This window comes from Harmonia axyridis, chromosome 1, assembly GCF_914767665.1.
Source record: "Harmonia axyridis chromosome 1, icHarAxyr1.1, whole genome shotgun sequence".
Classification (NCBI taxonomy): domain Eukaryota; kingdom Metazoa; phylum Arthropoda; class Insecta; order Coleoptera; family Coccinellidae; genus Harmonia; species Harmonia axyridis.
In genome coordinates, this window is record NC_059501.1 from 20,480,630 (window position 1) to 20,502,568 (window position 21,939).

At 33.5% G+C, this 21,939-nt stretch overlaps 3 protein-coding genes across 3 annotated transcripts; 2 read left to right on the top strand and 1 right to left on the bottom strand.

Annotated features, from left to right (window-relative positions):
- The first annotated feature begins 1,742 nt into the window (after positions 1 to 1,742).
- LOC123671709 (SPARC) lies at positions 1,743 to 11,145 on the top strand. The gene is made up of 7 exons (XM_045605690.1): positions 1,743 to 1,904; positions 6,576 to 6,665; positions 6,731 to 6,863; positions 7,865 to 8,127; positions 8,505 to 8,707; positions 10,612 to 10,759; positions 10,839 to 11,145. The coding sequence occupies exons 2-7, from the start codon at positions 6,594 to 6,596 to the stop codon at positions 10,878 to 10,880; spliced, it is 861 nt and encodes a 286-aa protein (XP_045461646.1). The 5' UTR covers positions 1,743 to 1,904; positions 6,576 to 6,593; the 3' UTR covers positions 10,881 to 11,145.
- Positions 11,146 to 15,973: 4,828 nt separating this feature from the next.
- On the top strand, positions 15,974 to 17,613 carry LOC123684516 (histone H2A.V). Its single transcript, XM_045623812.1, has 4 exons — positions 15,974 to 16,123; positions 16,222 to 16,299; positions 16,402 to 16,515; positions 17,102 to 17,613. Exons 1-4 carry the CDS (start codon positions 16,121 to 16,123, stop codon positions 17,294 to 17,296), a joined length of 390 nt encoding a protein of 129 aa, XP_045479768.1. The 5' UTR covers positions 15,974 to 16,120; the 3' UTR covers positions 17,297 to 17,613.
- A 1,493-nt stretch (positions 17,614 to 19,106) lies between these two features.
- On the bottom strand, positions 19,107 to 21,447 carry LOC123684524 (protein preli-like). Its single transcript, XM_045623818.1, has 4 exons — positions 21,083 to 21,447; positions 20,782 to 20,998; positions 20,492 to 20,647; positions 19,107 to 19,637 (listed from the first exon to the last, which is right to left on the bottom strand). The coding sequence occupies exons 1-4, from the start codon at positions 21,172 to 21,174 to the stop codon at positions 19,470 to 19,472; spliced, it is 633 nt and encodes a 210-aa protein (XP_045479774.1). The 5' UTR covers positions 21,175 to 21,447; the 3' UTR covers positions 19,107 to 19,469.
- Between the last annotated feature and the right edge of the window lie 492 nt (positions 21,448 to 21,939).

Genomic DNA, 21,939 nt, shown 5'->3' on the forward strand with positions numbered 1-21,939 from the left:
TAGAGGGCATCACTGTACGACCTTCGATTATATATTTTTCACGAAATTATATATTTACCTCTTTTGTAATGATTTTTGGCAGGTTTTTATTTAGAAATTTTTTGAAAATATATTAGTAAGTGCTTTATACAAAGTAAATATCAATTTTTTCGCGAAAAATGAAAAGTTACCAAAAATTCTGTTTTGTTTTTCATTGGCAAACTAGAATTTTTTTTTGCGATATGTAGATTATTTTTTGAGGAAATTATATGATAACCCAACAAAAAACGTTGATTCGTAATAAATAAATCAAATTTCGTTTTGAGATCAGCAGCCACGTGGTGGTATTCCCTCTTAAAAGCTCCCGACTTCGCGGGTGAGTACTTTCTTAATATTTTTTCAATTAATATTAATTGGGATATCGATTGTATTAGGTGTACAACTTTGCTTCCGCCATATTGCTATAGATGGCTATAGCGATAAGGGGTAGTCGAAATAAATAAATCGTAGATGTCATACATGGATACATGTGAGGTTGTGTTGAAAGCAAATAAACTTTATTATTATTATTAATAAACTTGGGTGTTTGTAAACATAACGCCATCGAAATATTAGTCGATTGGTGTCTGCATCATAAAGTTTTTCTGCGGCTGAGGCTGATCGAATGCTCTTAAATTCCTATGGTGAGGCCGCTATTAGAGAAGGAAACTGCCGACAGTGGTTTCAAGTCTTCAAGAACGGTGATTTTGAGGTCGATGACCAGTGGCGGTGGATGAGCGGTTTTCGAAGATGCAGAATTGGAGGTATTACTTGATCAAAACTCGTGTCAAACGCAACAAGTATTGGCAGGATCATTGGGAGTGACTCAACACGCCATTTCAAAACGCCTGAAAGCCATGGGAATGATTTATATACAAGGAAATTCGGTGCCGTATGAGTTGAAGCCGAGAGATGTTGGACGGCGCTTGTTTGCTTGTGAACAGCTGCTTGCAAGGCAAATACGCATCCTGATTGGAGACGAAAAATGGGTTTATTACGATGATCCAAAACACAGAAAATGATGGGGATATCTCGGCTATGCTTCCAAGTCGACGGCCAAACCGAATATTCACGGTTTCGAGGTCGTGTTCAGTATTTGATGGGACCAGCTCGGCGTAGTGTATTATGAGTTTTTCAAACCGACTGAAACAATCACAGGCGATCGTTATCGAACGCAATTAATGCGTTTGAGCCGAGCATTGAATGACAAACCAACTCAGTACAATGAGAGTAATAAAAAAAGTGTAAAAAGTGATTTCACACCAAGACAAATCTCGACCCCATGTTGCGAAAGTGGTAAAAACATACACGGAAACGTTGAAATGGGAAGTAAAAAATTGGATCGAATCGTGGATCGCTTCAAAAGATGACCAGTTTTTTCAACGCGGGATTCGTACGCTACCCGAAAGATTGGAGAAAGTAGTGGCCAGTGATGGACAATACTTTGCATCATAAATGTAAAACCAGTTTTTCACAATGAAGCCTCGAATTTCGGAAAAAAACGACAAAGCAAAGTTGTACGCCTATGAATCTTTCGAACGTTTCGTCACGCTTGAATATCATCAGGCGCAAAAATCCACCTCTCATCTTATCATAGAGATAACTATCTATCTGTAACTCGATATTAAATATCCCAAGTGCAGTTATACAAATATTCCAGGAAGGCACTGATTCAGCATTTCAGCGGAACACCAGCAGTTTTCAGCGGAAATTACAAGGACTTTTGATGCCCTAAAAGCGATAGCTGCATCGGCATATGTGTCGAATTGGAAGGAGTGTGATGTGATGCTGCTACTACTGCTCTGCCTACTCTTCAAACATTCAAGTAGTAGAGTTTTGACTTCTTAACTGTTAAGGTTGGTGCGTGTTAAAAAGCGACACCGCTGGTGAGTTGAAATGCATGTTTTCTTCATTATTTACAGTATGGCAAGAGGTTCTTTATAATTTTCGATGTCTATAATTTATCTGAGGTAATACCTACTTTCGTCTGTTATTAATCTACTTCGATTTTATATGAAAAGAATTTTGTTAACAACAGATCTCAGTAATTATCAACTTTTAATAGAATATATTTTTATTTATTGATGGGTAATAATAATAGGTCATATTTCAAAATGAATAATTGAAAGATTAAAACATCAGGATCCATAACAGTAATTAGTTATAATAACCACTGAAATGTTGGATTAGATATATGAATAGTTAAAAAAAAAATTAAACTGAAAAACCATGAATATCCAGTTATTTTCGAAAATATATGCATAAATTCGCACATTTCAATCGGAAAATGAGCAATTACTACAGTGTAACAATAATATAAGTACAAATACTGAAAATTATTATAATAATTCAGATAGCTGTCCTTTAGTGATCAATAGTTTGAGAATAGAATTGAATCATCCGGTCATCGGCATGACTTCAATATGTAATGTTTTTGGTCATTGTAAATGAAATAAAACTTTTGATTTATTTTTTACAATTGCATGGAATTAGCTAGATACGAATGTTAGTTATAACTTTGGAAATTGATTCACAAATTCCCGGTGCGAAAATCTGCCTCTTAAAAGTAAGGTAACCAGATTAATATCATTTTTGATGAGCTGTATAAGACAAGACAAAATCATGCAATTTGTAACCAGCTTTCGAGACTAAAAATAATATTTCCTACCGCCAGTTCCAAAACTCTAGTACCTATCAATTCGAATATAAAAAAATATATAAAATAACAATTTCAAGTTTTATGCTAATTTTTGTATTGAAAGCGTAAATTCAAGTAGAATATCGAAAAAAATGTGGAAGGTACTGATGTGAAGTCCGCAGCTTTTGAGCACAATTGTGACCTTGGAGATCAAATAACTAAGTAGATAGAAGATAGACATGAATTAACGAGAGCTGAAAAATTCCAGACTTCACGTCAGTGCTTTCTCTATTTTTTTCGATATTCTTCTTGATTTTTTTTATGATTCAGATGCCTCTATCACCACGAAATTCTGCAAGAGGCTTGACTTTGTTATTCTTCATATACATCCAAAATTTCAACTAGGTCGGATCTGTTGTGACTGAAATATTCGGCTTTTTTTCGATCGATATGAAATTTTGCTAGTTTGAAATTGTTATTTCAAATCTGAAAGCAATTTGATCAAATCTGAACTGTTGAAATAATCAGGCACATAATTATTGCAGTTTTTTTTAACGATATTTCTATTTAGCTTGATGTTAAGGGGGAGGTAAGCGACGTCGAAATAAAAAAAACATTTGTGTTAAATTTACAGCGTTTTGAGGTCAACGCAAATGTTGGTCAACAGAAGAGTTTATCGTTGGGAGCAAAAAGCTCGTGCTTATCCTTTCGCTATCTTTACAGGATGGAAAGAGACGTTTCGATAAAATAAACAAGTTTAATCATCGTAAGCGAGACTGAAAGTGTCGAATTACTTCCAATTGATGCTTCTTAATAATACTATATCATACTGTTGAAGTATGAGACCTCAAAACAATTAAAATGCTATATATTAGTTGGAGAATGAATACACATATTGTTGATACCAAGGACCTGGCAGCAGCCTAATGGAAAAATTGTAACCGGTTAATTTTTCGTATGTTGAAGAATATGTCCTCCTAAACAAGAAAGTTTATGAGTCCAACTCAATCGTATGACTAGTTTTCGAGATACAGGGTGTCGAAGTTATCATTTCTTCAAAGTAAATTTCTCGTAGGAAAATATCTTGAATGAAACACTTTTGAGCGACAAATATTGCTTACCTACCCATACGGTAATAATTTTAGACTGATTTTCAATAAATTTGTTAGATAAGGGTTGGGTCAAACCTTATTCAAAATGAAATTCTCCCTGTGAATGAAAAGTCGAATTTTCCAATTTTTTGCCGTAACTTTTAGTTCGAGTACACTTTTATAATGTCAAACAGTATTGGCTTTGCTATGACCAGTTTTTGAGATACTCAGGGTAATATATTAAGAGGGGCGATCGTTATTACAAAAATTGTCAATGTTGAAATCTCGGTTGAAATACATTGTACACGGTGTCCCAAATTATTCGATGCTCTCTTTTCAAGAAACGCCCTGTAACTCGAGAACTTTTGTAATAACGGGCGCCCCTCTTGAAATATTACCCTGTTTATCTCAAAAACATAGAACGTAAAAACATAGTATGTATATAGATACTAGCATTTTAAAAAGTTTTCCTATGAAAGGCCCAATATCTGGGCATTTTGGAATTAAAGCTGTTATCTTTTGCCATTTGAGAAGTGAAAACTAAAAATGAAACCATACACGCTTCAACAAAGCATTAAAATAGTTAAAATTCACTAAAAAAATAGTGAAAATACTGAAGTGACAGTTCGAAAAACTAAAGCACTTTTGGGTTGTCGTGAAGCAACTTCTCGACCGGCAATGGTGAAACTGGTGGAAAAATTTGAGCTGACGAGACAAGTTAGTGATGTGAAGAATAGAAACCATGTGAGTCGCTCAAGAACAACTTAGAAATAAGAATATTGCTGCTGTAGCCCGTTGTGTTGACGAAAATCCAGGTTGGTCCATTCCTGCTCAATCAGGCATTCCATAAACTACATTACACCGTATTTTGCATAACGACTTAGGTCTTGAGGCTTTTAAAGTTCAGTTAACCAAAGAACTCAAGCCGGTCGATCGCCAACCTCGTATCTTTTCTGATTGGGTCCTTGAAATGCATCAAAATGATCCGGATTTTCATCGAAAAATCATCTTCAGTGATGATGCTCATTTTCAACTCGGAGGCCACGTGAATAAGCAGGGTTGTCGCATTTGGTGCCTGGAAAATCCAAGAATGATCATTGAAAAACCTCTCCATCCTCAAAGTGTCACTGTTTGGGACGGTTTTTGGGCTGATGTTATGATTGGACCTCACTTCGAAAATGGGGCTGATGTAGCTGTTACGGTGTATGGATTGCGCTATAGAGCTATGATTCTTTTTATGGCCAGAATTGGAAGCTATTGATGTGGACAACGTTTATCTTCAGCAAGGCTGTGCTTTCTGCTACACAAGCAACGAAATAATCTCACTCTTGCAAAAGTTTCCTGGCCGAAATATTTCTCCAAGAGGTAATCACAATTGACCGCCTAGATCTTGTAATTTGACACATTTAGACTTTTTTCTTTCGGACCACGTGATTCTTGAAAGATAAGGTCTATGCCAATGCTCCACAATCGATTCAAAACCTTACAAATGGAATTCGTGAAGTTATGGAGATCATACAGCCGCAAATGTGCGAATTAGTCTTGGAAAATTTCAAGAAAAAGACTGCATCAGTAGCCATTTGGTTGATATTATTTTTTGGCATAGTAAATGAAATAGAGGTACCTTCCTCATTATAATGAAATAACCACCCATTGATTTCTCTTAAAACACTCTCATTTTTCAATATCAAATTGAAACCTCTTATTGGAAAATCCTCTATAAGGACTACAGTCTTATACAATCTATACGAGTTAGTACTGAAAGGTACCTAGTTCTGTTAAAGCAATCAAATATATCTGGGTCGAAATATTATTGTAAGAAAGCTTCCTTCATTGAGAAGTAATTCCCATTTCAATTTACATAGAACTGCCGACTATTAATCTATTTTCGGACATTTTAAAACCATATGTTCATCATCTTAAGTTAAAACAATATACGGCGCATGACATCATTTCTCACTGCTCAACCTACGCGAATAATATTCTGATTTATTTCCCAGACCGTTGAAATCGAATTGAATGTCTGCATATAGTGTATATTGCTGAATTATGCATTTAAACTTCATTGAAAGATATCATATCAAATCATTTTTTAGGTGATACGTCAGCTGATAGTTATACCGAAAATAACTTAAATTGTTACTTATATTTGGGTTCATTGAATGCATTACTCAGTTTACGAGTACTTCCTTATTGATTCTGTCTGTGTTTTCTTTTGGAAACCTTAGAAATCACGTGAATGCATTCCTGGAAATTATGCATTTCAGTTTATTATTTCGAATATCGAATTATTCCTAAGTAATTGTGAAATTCATTCTATTACTGAAGAAACAAGGGATTTTTCCCAGATATAGATATGCATGGATTCTGAATTTGACCTGAAAATGTTAAGTACCTTATATGTAGTGCATTCCATTCTAGAGTCATCTAGTAAACGGACGGTTAGGATTGATTTTTACCCCAAATTCTTTATCAGAGAGTCGAAAAAAAAATTAATATAAAAAAATAATATAAAAAAACAAAAATATTAGAATGAATTAATATCATATAGTTATCTCAGAGTTGGTCAAAATTCTTATGGAGAATTTATTTTGTTTTTGATTCCACACATCTTGGAGTTTATTATTAAAAATAAGTGACTGAAATTGAGAAGTTAATATCATGAATCTTTTCAAACGCTGAATAGTTTTGAAATATATAATTCCAATTATAGGTAAATGAAATTAATTTTTGTGATGAATTTTTTGTTATTTTCACAAATGGGTGTAGCCTTTCGGAAGCAATTTTTCTTTTCATTGAATTAAATTTGTAATACTTTTTTATTGTAGGTTTTTCTGCCAGTCAAAATGAAGTTATATTGGATATCATTCATATTCCTGTTGGTTTGTCTAGTCAATGATATATCTGCAGATAAACCAGTAAGTTATTAGAAGAAATAAAACAAATATTCGAAACAATTCATCAATCAAACCGTTATTTTCAGAAAAAACATAAGAAATACAGGAAACCACATAAGGTAGCTCCCGAGGCAATTACCAAACTCAAGTCTGACGAGAAGAAAATTGCTAGTTCAGAAAATGCTGAAGTACCGCCAGAAGTTGACAGAAATATCATGGGTGAGCAAAAATATCGATTTTCAAATAATTCGATGAATTAGAATTCGAAAAATTCCAGTAATTGTTTCAGATAGATGTTTCTCCTTACTGGCATAAATTTTTGATCTATGAATGAAAATTTAAATAAACTCTTCGACCAATTTGTTTTCATGAATTATCAATTCGTTTTGATCATTTCGAATTGGAAATAACTACTTTAAAGAAAAAGGTCACCAGATATAATCGTTATCAATTTATTGAATTAGATTTGCTACATACATTTTTGTAGCCTTATCAATTAATTTGGGACAATTACTGAAAGTCTATTCATCTGGTCTATCATCATTGATTTCTTATAAATACTGAATCAATTGGGTTAATTCAGTGAAAATACTGACCGATGGATTTTTATCAATTTGTTTTAAAACTTCAATGCTATTATATCTATCTCATCACTATTATTCTGTTCATAATATTTTTGGTTTGGTGGCTTCTTATGATGCTGTGCTTGTTGCGAAAAATGAAGACGATTTCCAAAGATTGTTGTATCGTTTTAACTATGTAGCCAAGTTTCCGAACATAGTCATTTCTGCATCGAAAACAATTGCTTATCGACATCTAAAATACCAATCAGGTGCAAACTTGTTGTTGATGATCAAATAATACAGCAGGAGATGCACTTTCAACTTCTTGTACTACCAGCTTATTCTACAGATATTTACCCTGGTGATTACTAGCTCTTTACAGACCTCAAATGAATGTTTCAAGGAATGAAATTGGGCTTTAATGAAGAAGTGATTGCCGAGGTTGGAGCCTCGGATGATCTTTGGAGTACATGTATCACTCTTGAAGGGACTATGTTAACGAAAAAACTCGAATTGAAAAAAAAATGTTTTTACTGGTTAGGCCTGGGACTTCTGAGTGAAGTGTCACAGTTACTCGGGTTGTAATGAATTAGAATATATTTAATTCTTGCTCTTTCATGTCTATCTCTTGATTCACATTTGATCTTGTATCTTCAGATCCATGCCTGAAAGTACACTGTGGCGCTGGAAGAATCTGCCAGTTAGACGAAGTAGGAGAACCTCAATGCGTCTGCATCCCTTCTTGTCCAGAGGAAAGCGACTCAAGAAGAAAGGTCTGCTCCAACCACAATGAGACTTGGTCATCTGACTGCGCAGTCTATCAGCAAAGATGCTTGTGTCAAACAGGCAAAGATAGTTGCAAAGGTCCAAATTACAAGCACGTCCATATTGACTATTATGGCGAATGCAGAGAAATGCCTGTAAGTGCTAATAATTCATCTTAAAATGATAGTTAAGCTATAACAAATCCTTTGTTATACCTTGCCATTTCAACACTTCACATATTATTTTATGCTTGTTTCACACACTGTGACAATAAAGTTAGTGGGATTATTCCGATTACATTAGTTCATGACTCTTAAGTTAAAGCTACCTACAAGCACCAATTTGATAATATTTTGAAGCAGCTTTGAGCAAGATCATCATTTGAATGGATAAACACCATGCATCTTGGTGATCAGAAATTCTCAGTTAAGATTTCGATTTCAAATCGATAGATCAACAAAAGTACAGAAGCTTCTGATTTCACATAGAATCCTCCTGGTTAACCAGTTCTCAAAGTTAAATGTTTTCCTAGGAGTGTACAAAAGAGGAGATGGTAGATTTTCCACGTCGTATGAGGGATTGGCTTTTCAACATAATGAGAGATCTTGCTGACCGTGACGAACTGACCTCTCATTATCTGGAGATGGAACGTGAAGCAGAATCCAACATGACTAGAAGATGGAGTAATGCGGCAATTTGGAAATTCTGCGAATTGGACGGAAACCCACCAGATAGGTTAGTACTTTTGGTTCAGTATTCCTTCGGAGAAAGTTTTTGTCCCCCTGAAAAAAAGGGTATCTCTAATCAACTTTAAACAATTCATTGCGCCTTCTTTTCGGTTTTTGTCTCTGGTAACTACATTCACCAAGACAACTGACTTTTTATCTTCTACCCGAGTAACAAATATAAGATGTAGTAAAAAGAAATTTTCATTATGTTCGCATGAAAACAAGGCTTCAATTACTATAGTTAGAATGATCCGATTTAGGTCAAATATGCACCGTTTTGTTCGATAACTTGTTGCCATTTTGAAGGTAATATCTTTATACTTCATAGAAGCCCTTGTTCCTATTGGCAAAATTCGAGAGAGTTGATTTACACAAGCCTTTGTTTCACCAGCAAAATTGTTCGTCATGGATAAGAACAGATGATAATCTCTTGGTGCCAGGTGCCAACTATAAGGTAGATGCTTAAGAACCTCCCAAATAAGCTCTCGGAGCTTCTGGCGAGTCCCACGTTGTCCTGATGGAATTCCTTTGCTATTGCGTTAACTCGTGTAGTACCCATACATCGAGCTTCTTCTTGAGACCAGCCTTATGCAAATGGTTCCAAACGGTTTTTTTTGTGCAATCTTCAGCTCTTGGGCGATCTGAACAGTGCTTACTTACATGACGGTCGGCTCGGCAATGTCCATTATTTTATTGACATTTTCGACAATTGGCCTTCCAGTGCGTGGTGCATCTTTGACGTCGAAATTACCAGATTGGAATTGACGAAACCAAAATTGCGCGAGATAATTTTAGAGCATCATGACCATAAACACTATTTACATTTTCAGCCGCCTGGCCTGCATTTTCGTCCTTATTGAAGAAAAACTGCAAAATATAGCATATTTTCTCTTTGCTAGTATCCATCTTTGACGGGCGCTCGAACTAAACTGAGTCAACTAATCACAAAACTGTCAGCAAAGTTTTTGTAATACGAAATTCTATGTTTCTAATGCCATCTAGTGGATCGAACGGACTTATATCACAGTATAGGAACTATATATAGTTCCTATACTGTGCTTATACTATGCGAGATACAGATAACTAAAGCCTTCTATTGGAAAAATAATGGATTTATTTTTGATACACCCAATTCACAAGCTCTTTCCGTTGGTATCCACCAAATATACACCGAATATTGCAACTTCGTACATTAAAAGGCCCTCGGGGAATACACATCTACCCCCTTGGTACATAAATTACTATTATCGACCAAATCTACCAATCTACCCGTGAACCCGATTGTTTCAAGATATTATAATTTCCATAAAAGACAGATGTTTTTTGGTGGAACTTGGTCCCTTTCAAATGCAAGTTTTTTGTTTAGATATCATTTATTTTTATAGAGTCATCATGGATATAAGATATATTATTGGAATCGGTTCTTATTTGTTTTACCTTGGTACTTCGCTCATAGCTTTATAGTACTGATCCCGTAATGGTTCTTTTTGGTAGTTCCTGGAATATTAGTTCATCCATTCAACTCTTTTTTTGAAAAACTGGAAAGTTTTGTTAACTTTTCATATCAAACACTAAGAAGCACTGTTTTGAATTTCTACTGACTACTGAGTACCGTTCTTTTTAATTTCAAGTCAAGCTTTTGTTCGAAAACGACTTAAACGATGGGTTTGATTTTTTGTAACATGTTCTTAAAACCTTCGATAATCAATATTGTAAATTTGAGTTCATCTCAAAATATTAGGGAAAAATTGAGTTGAGAAAAAAACAGTCAAATTGGATCCATTAAAAATAATGCGATTTATGTCCATAATATGTTTTTTCTTAACTTAGGATATACTGAAGAATAATGAATCATTGTAAAAATATTGCAGTTTCCTTACCTGTTTTGACAATTTCAATATGTTTTCACAGATCTGTGTCAATCCACGAACTTTTCCCCATAAGGGCTCCACTGATGGCTCTCGAATATTGCATAGCTCCTTTCTTGAAATCTTGCGATGCAGATGATAATCACAGGATCACATTGAAAGAATGGGCTAAATGTTTGGAGCTAGATGAGGTAAGAAAAGTTCATAAAAAAAATTTCTCCCGTATTATTTTTCTGAATATTTTTTCTTATATATGTTTATTTTTTTCAGGACGAAATTGAAGATAGATGTGAAAAAATTACAGAAGAATAAAATACACATACCTGATATACCCATGTATTCCTTTTAGTTTCCTTTCATTTTATTTTGAATTTTATTCCTGCAGAATTCAGTGGTGCTATGAAATAATGTGAGAGAATAACAATAATTAATACTTAAAATTAATTAAGAATTGAATAACACTGCCTTATATCGAATCATAGATTTTATCGATGAAGTACTTTTATTTTGTATAAATGTATTATAGAGTGCCTTATATACTTAACTGTATAGATTCAACAATATATCCTACATATTATTCGAGTTTTTTAAATATTAAATTTTAATTGTAGGAGTTCGAAATAACTACAAGTTTGCAGACATCTGAGCATAGCATATGTGCGATAAATATTGATAAGATTTTTTCAGCTGAAAATATGCAAATATACTTGAGAGAATTCAGACTATGTTCCTGTTTCATCACTTGGTATCCATTTCATTTTGTCCTAATGAATGTTTCCAAATATTTTGATCATTTCTTTGATTTGGCTTATCCCCAATTAGAGTAGTTATTAAGTAGAGTTAATTACTCAATTGGGTAATCTTATCCCTTTGAAATTGTATGCGCGAAAAGTGTACTGGTAGCCCCAGTGCAAAATATGAAATGCGAAGCATTTGGAAAATTATTTATTTTAGGCACAACATGTCCAGACAAAGACACTATGCTTTCCGACAGGCAAAAAAATTAAGGACATGCCTTTTGAAATAATGGACTTATTGACATTTTTAAATGTCTTTTTTTTTAACTTGCATTGTCTTTCGGACCACCTCTGTGGAAGGATCAGTAAATTTGCAGAAGACTTGAAAACTTTTCGGGAAATCAATAAAAATAAATCGTACAATTATCTTGAACGGTTTTAAGATATGATTCGGGATCCGATATATATCGGGTGTTTTTTTCGATGTATATAACTTTAAGTTGGCATTACTGTTCAAGATAGCGACCGATTTAATAGCTGTCAGGTGATTTATTCTCAGTTTGGTTTGGCAATTCATCATGAATAGACTCACGCCTGAACAACGCTTGCAAATAGTGTAATTTTATTTCGAAAATAATGGTCATGTGCCGAATGCGTATCGCGCACTATGTCCATTTTATCGTCGACAAAATCGTCCATCAGAGCAGTTCATTCGATTAACCATGGAGCGTTTTCGCACCACGTTTACTCTTATTGATAACTCGCATCCCCAGAGACGCCGTACGGTGCGTACAGAAGAAGCTATTGCTGCTGTAGAGCGTAGCATTGAGGAAGACCGGAATGAGTCTATCCGCCATCCAGCACAGGAATTAAATCTGTGTCCATCCACTTTATGGAAGATTTTGCGGAAGGATCTTGGTTTGCGTGCTTACAAACTCCAACTCGTGCAAGAATTGAAGCCAAACGATCATCAAGTAAGGCGTAGATTCGTCGAATGGGCCCAAAATGAGATTGCCGTTGTTCCCGATTTTCATAAGCGAATTTTGTTTAGCGATGAAGCGCACTTCTGGTTGAATGGCTACGTCAACAAACAAAACTGCCGCATTTGGAGTGAAGCTAATCCTCAAGTGTATGTCGAAACACCGTTACATCCAGAAAAACTGACTGTTTGGTGCGCTTTATGGGCTGGTGGAATCATTGGTCCGTACTTCTTCAAAAACGATGATGGCCAGAATGTTACAGTCAATGGTGATCGGTATAGAGCCATGATTACCAACTTTTTCATTCCTGAATTGAACAACCATGATGTCCAGGAGCTGTGGTTCCAACAAGACGGCTCAACATGTCACACAGCTCGTGCCACAATCGATTTATTGGAAGACACGTTTGGTGACCGCCTAATTTCACGTTTTGGACCTGTGAATTGGCCTCCAAGATCTTGTGATTTAACACCGCTAAACTACTTTCTATAGGGCTATGTAAAGTCATTGGTCTATGCGGATAAGCCACAAACCCTTGACCATTTGGAAGACAACATTAGCCGTGTTATTGTCGATATACGGCCACAAATGTTGGAAAAAGTCACCGAAAATTGAACGACCAGATTGGACTACATCCGAGCCAGCCGTAGCGGTCATATGCCAGAAATCATATTATTTAAAATGTAATGCCACAAGATTATGTTGCGGATAAATAAAATTCATGTCAATCGAATAATCCATCGTTGTTTTATTGCAATTTAAAGTTCTATAGCTCTAAAAAAACACCCTATCTAATCTATCAACCTTGATCCGCCCCTACCTTGAAAATTTCAAGTTTCTTTAGAAACTTGACAACTTTATATTTGAGTTCAAGGCTGGCGTTAGGGGTGGATCAGTGAGGCGACCGTTTCTGGCGTCAGTATTTGAGGGGCGGTAATTCGGCACAGTTTGATGGCCGTCTTTTCATATTTCTTACTTGATTCCGCTTCTCTGCAATAATCAACTTTCCTTGAAATAAAAATCTCAAACCGCCTTCACTTAGCCGCCTGTATAATAAATAACACATGGCAGTCCAACCAATATACATAGAATTCCCTATTATCCCTATTGAAAAAAGGGATACAATCATTATGTATTTCACAAAGACGAAAAACAAAGCTACCTTCGCCGATTTTACGATTTTGCATATTATAAATAAGCTGGTTTTTTTGTGTGGTATTGTTTTGTTAAGATCGATTATTCCACACATTATACATATATGTATATAGAGTAGTTTCTGAGGAAGGTCATGTTGTTATTGATGCTTTTTCAGCAGGGCGCCGAAAAATTCTTTGCCTCAGGCGCCAAAATTATTCACGCCGACCCTGTTTGAGTTAATTTTGAAATGTTTCAAATATTCACTATAAAAATAAATTCGAAATGTTTCAAAATATATTGTTTGAAGATGTCTCTGAAATGTAACAATATAAGTAATTCATTGAATAATTTCATTTGAAAGTAATTTCGAAAAAATATGATGTTTCAAACGTTATCTACTAAACATTTCTGAAATGTAACAATACAATGTTCCGAATATTCACAATGGAGGTAATTATGAAATACCACTGGGTAGATCTTTATATTGTTATTAAGTTTATGATCATTCCGCTCGATAGTAATCTTGTTCTTGTTTACATATTGGTACACGTCAAAGAAGGCATATTTTATACCGATTTCCATCGAATCAACAAAATGAAGTGTGGAGTAACATATTACGGGCCTAAACTTTACAATAGGCTGCCAACCGCTATGAAGATGACTACCATTAAAAAGTTTAAAGTTTCAGTAAAAAACTATTTACTGAGGAAATGTTTTTATTCCATAGATGATGAATACTTCTCTTGTGATTTTTCTGATTTTTAGGAGTGATACTTTTGTATATTTTTCTTTTTGATTTGTAGTTTGACGTATGTAAGCATTTTTGTAATGTATTAGCATGAATAAACTATTACTATTGGACGGACGGACAAAATTGAATTTGACCACGGATTCGTAATCAGTGTGTCGTAACTCGTAACTTATAGTTTAAGACTATTTCCCTAGCCCAAAATTCTAAAATTACTGAACTTCCTTCTTCTCAACAAGCAATTCTAATGACTTACCCTTCTTTTGAAAATATATCAAAATATATAATAAAGATATTATACTCTAATAGATATGGAAGTGTCGCACCATCTTCTGATCAGTTGTGGAATTTGTGCTGCAACTATTGACGCCATCTATGTACGAAATTTTCGATTGCGCATTAATTATAAAAACTGAGCCGTTACTATTTAACTATTTGGTAGCAATGGTAGCATAGACATATAGTAACATATTATTCTATGTCTATGTTTGGTAGTTGATCATGATTTAAACAAGTTTTATACTTTTTATATTTTTACTACCAACAATTAATTATTACCAATTTGAGGATTAAAAACATTTCGCAGTTTCCAACTTACCTATATCAAGTTCATCTTCAGGCACTGAAGGTTCTACAATTGGTACAGAGCATGTACCGTATGAATTCAGGTAGGTACAAAAAAAGTGATGAAAAAACTAAAAAAGAAGGGCTATATAATTTGCAGGTAAAGAAGTAGAAAACATTAAATATTGACCGTTATTATGCAAATGTCTAGGATTTCAGGTATAGTATATCCAAAGTCACTTGAACTAGTCCATAAAAGCACTTGGCCAGATGTCTCTTTGAAGTGGATACCGCGATCCGCTAAATAATTGGGTTCATTTGAAAGTATTTTTAGGCAAAAAATTCGCTGGCTCCAAAGAAATTTCTGGAAACTTGGAAAACCCTTGTGTAATTCAAATATTCTGGCTTCCTCCAAGTGACTTTGGATATACTATACCTACCTATTCCTATTTGAATTTGAAGGCAATGAATATTTTGGAATAACGAAGTCCTGCTTGGTCATTCATAATTTCGAAATTATTTTGGTTCACTAGCTAAAAATTTCAACGGATTTATAAATAGTTGAGTCTCCTGCATTTTAATTCTGCTTTTCATGTTGTCACTCGTAAGTACGTATTTTTCTGGATTAGGATTTATGAACTCGCTATCCCAATTCCTAGTCGGCATCCACAATTATGTTAGTTTTACAAATATTTCACTCTTAAGGAAAATAAGTAGAAATAAAAGTTAAGCTCTTTTTCTAGAAAATAATATATCTATGTAAAATTCTACTAGCTGTTCGCACTGGGACTCGGACTGTTCAAAATGCTGTATCCTAATAACTATACTAAATTGAGAAAATTTTTAACGTTCAAATCACACTTCAGTCATTTTTTAATCCACTACAGGAAAATGCTGTCAGGTGTAAAGTTTAATCTGACAAAAATTTGCGATATTTTTCTAATCCATATGAATCACCAAAAATCGCATTTTTCAAGAAATTTTATTATGTAGGTACTGATAAATGTTATGAAACCTTCTCGTAATATGTTGCAATCAGTCTATATCCTTGGATTGAATAGAAATCTACTTATTTCCATCGTAAAATTTTTTTTTATGGGAATTAAATTTTCTTTCAGTATTTTCAGGTACAATATTAAATTGAAAAATACTGGCCACGCTAAACATTACAACCAATCGATACAACCCAGCGCTGAATGCCGTTGAGCTATTGGTTGGTTATGTTCACGTGATCGCAACAATGATTTTTACTGGTACGCAGTTATCATTTGGCGCCTTCATGTTGAAAGACGACAGTGTAAAGAGAAACCAAGTGGTTAGCGTTGCAGTTTGTCGATTTGTGTGTTAATTCTATTGACTAAAAAATTTCAACTTTTGTTTAAAAAAATGGTTAGTAATCAACAAGAAGATAATGTTTGAAGAATTCAGTTTGTCAATTTTTATAATTACATTGGTATGACTTATTTTTAATGGTTGAACTTTTGTAGGCTGGCGGTAAGGCAGGCAAAGATTCTGGAAAAGCTAAGGCGAAAGCTGTATCGCGTTCAGCTCGAGCAGGACTACAGGTATTTATCGAATTACCCTAATATTTTTCATTGTTTGAGTGATAAATACGCCAGAGTGAAAATAGGTTAGTTGTTTATCTAATGATGTTTGGCATTTTGTAGTTTCCTGTTGGCAGAATTCATAGACATTTGAAAAATCGTACGACGAGTCATGGACGTGTAGGAGCTACAGCTGCAGTATACTCTGCTGCTATTTTAGAATATCTTACTGCTGAGGTGAGTGATTTTCCATTTAGTAAATTTCCATTGACCATCGAACCAAACTTCCACCATTAATGGACGTCCTGTTTTCGGCGGGAAAATAGTTTCGTAACCTGATGTAATAGTTTCGTTTCTTCTGTTATTTATATTTTGTAAATATTAATTGATGTTATTTCGACATTTTTCATTTCTTCAAAATTATTACGAAATTTACATAAATGGTAGCATTTTAAAATAATAATAATCTTTGTATTGAAGTTGCCTAATGCCTCAAAACTCATGGCTTTTCTATTTTTTAAGTCAATAAGTTTTGTTTATTGTTGATGAAACAACAAAAATATAAACCATAACATAATGTTGAGTGCAAGGTTGACTTCCAATGTTATGATAAATTTTGCAATATATTTTGAAGAAAAGCTTTGTTATGGTTTTTAATAATTAAATGCGATATGGGATGAAATATGCCAATGAATTTTAATTGACATGAATTTCAAATGTAGGTAGGAATATGTTATCAATTAATAAATGTTGGGAATGCTAGCAATATTAAGTCTGTCAATCTTTGCTAGGTTTCACCTTTTATATCCCTTTATTTTCATAGGTGTTGGAATTAGCTGGAAATGCCAGTAAGGATTTGAAAGTAAAGAGGATCACCCCAAGACATCTGCAATTAGCCATTAGAGGAGATGAAGAATTGGACAGTTTGATCAAAGCCACCATTGCCGGTGGTGGTGTCATCCCGCATATCCACAAGTCCCTTATTGGAAAGAAAGGTGCTCATTCTCAACCAGCTTAAGTGTTCATGTGTCTCCATAATTAAAACTATAGACATTTGGCAAGTGCGCCAATGATGTGTTTTAATATTGTTGGGCACATAATCAACTGTAAATGTGTTAAGAATTCATCTAGTTGGTCTGAATTTTTATTACTAAAGTTTCGATAGTTTTCATTTATGAATGAATAGAATAAATTTGTTTTAATGTGCCTTGAGATACGATTTTTTTCACAGATTTAATATTTTAATGTATTATTATTGCTCTATAACTTGACGACACTGAATGTGAATGTTGTCTATGTTTGTGTTCATTTCTTAATAAAGTACTTTTCATAAGATTTCTCATTTTACTTTTTAAGTGTTCACTTCAGGTCCAAAGTTTGTTGAAATAAGTATTCACATGTAAAATTAAGTTTACACTTTGAAAAATCGCGACTTTTGGATAAGTTTGGTTAGAAATTACAGTACTATCTCTCTGGTACATTGTTGAACAGCTATTAATGATTTGAAATGATACACTGAACCAAAAGTGTACATAAATTCCATGAAAAAGTTGATTGGTGAATTTAGTCATCAATTTTCAACCAAATAACAGACATAAATCCAAAAAAGTCATTCAACACATCGTCGGTTAAGAGTGTAAATCTGCTATGTCCATAATGAACAATTTTACAGGAGACCAAAAAAACCGTACAGAAAGTGTTATAATAATAATAAGAGAGTTTATTCATGAAAATACATTTAATAAACTCTATTGAATGTATTTTCATGAATAAACTCTCTTATTATTTTAACACTTTCTGTACGGTTTTTTTTGGACTCCTGTAAAATTGTTCATTATGGACATAGCAGATTTACACTCTTAGCCGACGATATTGGATCAATTTTTTGGATTGTATCAAGGCACAACTGCCTTTGAAATGTCAATTATTATAATTTTCAGTTAATTATTCGATCAGTTTTACTTTGTATCAATAATATATTACTCTTCATTGAAATTGTACGAAGCAGTTAATGTAAGACATTTTACATCTGACGAAAAAAGTTCTTCTATCCAATGAATATTTTATTCGAAACTCTACATTAATTTCTGAATCGTGAAATCATACAAACCACACTTTGAATGATCCTATTGAATAAGCAATGACAGGTAAATTTGAAAGAGATTGATTTATTTCAAATTTCAATAGTTATTGAAGTTCTGCCAAATCAGCATATTTCATACACATTGGGCCAGAATTGAAACCACTTACGAGAATGCATATAATGAAGAAAAACTAAATTTAATCTGTTGATGAGAAGTGAGTATTTGTAAGGTTCAGTAAATAATAAATGCAGATCAACTCATCTTCAGTCTAAGCTCCTTGAGAAAAAAAAAAAAAAAACAGAAAATTATTGTTGCACCAGTATTGAAATTTATTAACAATCACACTGGCAGAACTTTTCTCAAAAATAAATATTGTTTTTAATAGAACTTCTTTGTTGCCTAGGTTTTATAAGGTGGGGATCTTATTTGTAAGAAAAATTTAAATACAATAGTATATTTTATGTGAATCACCTTGGAAATAAAAAATCTACAATATCTACAAATTTATATGCTAATTCTGATATATGTATATTTACATTCAACTTTTCTATCTGAAAAAAATTATTATGGAAGAATAATTCTTCAGTTAAGTGCCCAAAAATCTAAATATTTAATTCAGTAAATCATACCTACATCATTTCTTGATGAAAACATCAATTGGAAGTTTCAGATAATATTTTTGAAGGAATGCTTATACAAATGAAACTTACAGAGGGGTTTGAGAAAATTATTATATAGAAAGTATAGTGTGGAAATACTAGTTTATTTTAATGAAATTTTCTATGGTCAATTGCACTGCTATATTACCATTCATTGATCAAAATCAATTATTACATATTACTGACTTCAAAAAGGTAACAAGTATTTCTGTCTATACAAGAAACCTCTAGTTGTACCAATAAAATGCAATATCCAATTAATTTCAGTTCAACATTAAACATTTTTCAAATGCCTTTTCTATCTCTTTAGTATACCCACAATTAAAATCAAGAAAAATTCTAGCTCGAATTTTTTGAACCATAAATTCCAAAAATACTATACAACAATAAAATCTTTTTATGCTTAAATCATCCATTCAATGTTGCCATTTTATTAATAACAAATATTTCAGTGCAGTTTCACATAAATTGGCACTTTTGCTGCTGCTTTGGCTTTTGCTAGTTCTGAAGCATTTTTTGCTGCATCTTTTAGTTTCGATGTTACTGTTGTCGTTGTTATAACTGGACCATTGTTATTAGGAAACATGCCAGATAGGACATATTCAAATCCACCAACCTGAAAACATATTCATTAAAAAATTATAGAAGAGAAGCTAGAAATTTAATCCCTATAAAAAACTGAAGTTTGTTTCCTTAATTTATTTTATCAAGTTGATTTTGAAGTATTCTCATCATGAATAAACGATATGTAAAATAAGAACATCGATAATATAATATCAATATACAGGGTGTTCCCACATTGGAGGTACAAAGGAAAATGAGAGATTCTTTGGATAATTAAAAAAAAGTCCTATCAACTTGGGCCAGCAAACTCTTTGTTTTCAAGATACAGGGTGTTTCTTGTTCTCCTCCTTTTTTGTGATGATTATAACAGTTTATCAAATCTTCACTACCAATTGGTAAATAAGTACCAAAACTCATAATTAATTTATTCATCACCTCTTAGTAACTGGATTTTTATAATAATTTGTATTAACCTGAGGATTACTAGGGGATTGTTTGAAATTTTTGTCTCAAATTCGTTAGCATAAACGACAAAACTACAAGAATCCAAAAAGTATAGTACTGGATCAGATTTTTTAAAATTTTTTTCTTTACTACCAGTGGTCCACCCAAAAAAGTTCTGGAGAAAAGAAGCGGTCACATTATTCCAGAAAAAATATCACCCTGAACATTTTCATTCAAAATTAGCATATCACAGGATGAAAACTTTAAATTAGAATAACTATGTCAAATTTAAATTAAATATTATGTGAAAGGAAGGTGTTCAGTTTGAACATGACTAGAAACATTGTTCATGAAACAAAACAATTATCTTTGATTGTTACTGCATGTTATTAGAATAATATGCAAATACATTCTTAGATGAAAATACAAATTGAAACATTCTTATGATAACAATAGACTCACCATTTTACTACAGTTTTTCTTGAATCTTTCATATCCAAATGCACAGATTGCTCTACTGAATCCCCTTACTTGAGAATCGAATACAGCAGTTCTCTGAACCATAGTTTTTCCTGGATTTTCAGGGCTTTCTTTGTAGACTACCTTTTCTGTAACTGACTGCAAAAATTTGGGGATATTTCAATAACTAGGGTAAACACTGGCAAGTGTTTTGAGCAGAGAGCTCTTCAGAAACTACATATAACAAATTCATTACAGAATAAGTGAGAGGACTCAGATATCAAGTTACAAACCAAAACTTTAGTGTATCCCAAGTTTCTTGTAAAGGTGGTCAATGTTTTAGTTTTGGGATCAACAATTGACTCTTCTATAATATTGACTTGGGCTTTTTGTACAAATCTCTCAGCCCATTTTGGAATGGAATTCGTCTTACTCAACAGTCGTTTAGTGACTAGTTGTCCATCAGAAGTGATATTTCGTTCAACAGTATCTTCAGTTAGAACGTGTTTACTATAAAAAAATTTAAGAGAATTAGTTCAACCAAGCTCCTTTGTAACATTAACCATTTATTAGATAAAATAATTTACTTCTTACCTGTTTGGATTAGGATATCTCCTCCAAAATCCTTGGGCAACCTGATCCCAGCTATAATTGAAAGTGGTAGTTTGTTGGAAAAACTTGACCATTTTTGGCAGTTTTGATATTAGATAATATCAGTAAGGTATTCAATAAATGCTTTAAACTAGTGGAGTTTCAAATTATTTATGCACTTGTTAGTATTCCCATGGTATTATTACTTATTATAAAACGAAATTTCAATTCGATTTGAATGTAGGTTCGATGTGATCAATCATCATGAGTATATTTCAATTTTAACTATGCCGAAAAATTAACAAAACATTGTCTATCACTTCAGTTCTATTGACACAACGTGATTGGATATGTCAAATCAATCACAGACAAAGATTTGGTTGGTCGGTTGGTGTGACAGAAGTCACGTATCAAATTACAAAAGATTGAACCACAGACAACAGTTTACACTTACACTTTACCTGTGTAGTCTCAAGCCTGTAGTTAATAATTGTTTGCCATCAAGCGAACATTCAACAGGAAAGAATTTTCAAAGAGACATCTTTCGACCGAAAAAATATATTTTGAAAAGTTTTTAGATCAGCTAAATTCAAAATTTTTTGAAACGGGACGCAGGCGTGCAGGTGTGGAACAGTGAAGCGACTGTTTCAGGCGCCTCTATTTGAGGGGCGGCAATTCGGCCCAATTTGATGGCCGCCTTCTCATATTTTATCCTTGATTTTTAAAAATTTAACAAATGAACAATTCCTAGGATTTTATTTAGGAACTATAGTTATGTTGAATGGCAAATGTTTTCAGTTTTGAGCGTAACTGATGCTTTTCACCGCAAACATTATTCGCGTCGGTCTTGATGGGACATT

Bases quoted from the DNA above. Each gene is read 5' to 3' on its own strand.
- LOC123684524 (XM_045623818.1), bottom strand. From the start codon at position 21,174: ATGGTCAAGTTTTTCCAACAAACTACCACTTTCAATTATAGCTGGGAT. The intron at 20,999-21,082 runs GTAAGAAGTAAA...ATTTTTTTATAG, and splicing joins AGATATCCTAATCCAAACAG to TAAACACGTTCTAACTGAAG. The intron at 20,648-20,781 runs GTTTGTAACTTG...AAATTTTTGCAG, and splicing joins TGGGATACACTAAAGTTTTG to TCAGTTACAGAAAAGGTAGT.
- LOC123684516 (XM_045623812.1), top strand. The intron at 16,300-16,401 runs GTATTTATCGAA...GGCATTTTGTAG, and splicing joins CAGCTCGAGCAGGACTACAG to TTTCCTGTTGGCAGAATTCA. The intron at 16,516-17,101 runs GTGAGTGATTTT...TTATTTTCATAG, and splicing joins TAGAATATCTTACTGCTGAG to GTGTTGGAATTAGCTGGAAA.
- LOC123671709 (XM_045605690.1), top strand. From the start codon at position 6,594: ATGAAGTTATATTGGATATCATTCATATTCCTGTTGGTTTGTCTAGTC. The intron at 6,864-7,864 runs GTGAGCAAAAAT...TTGTATCTTCAG, and splicing joins AGTTGACAGAAATATCATGG to ATCCATGCCTGAAAGTACAC. The intron at 8,128-8,504 runs GTAAGTGCTAAT...ATGTTTTCCTAG, and splicing joins GCGAATGCAGAGAAATGCCT to GAGTGTACAAAAGAGGAGAT.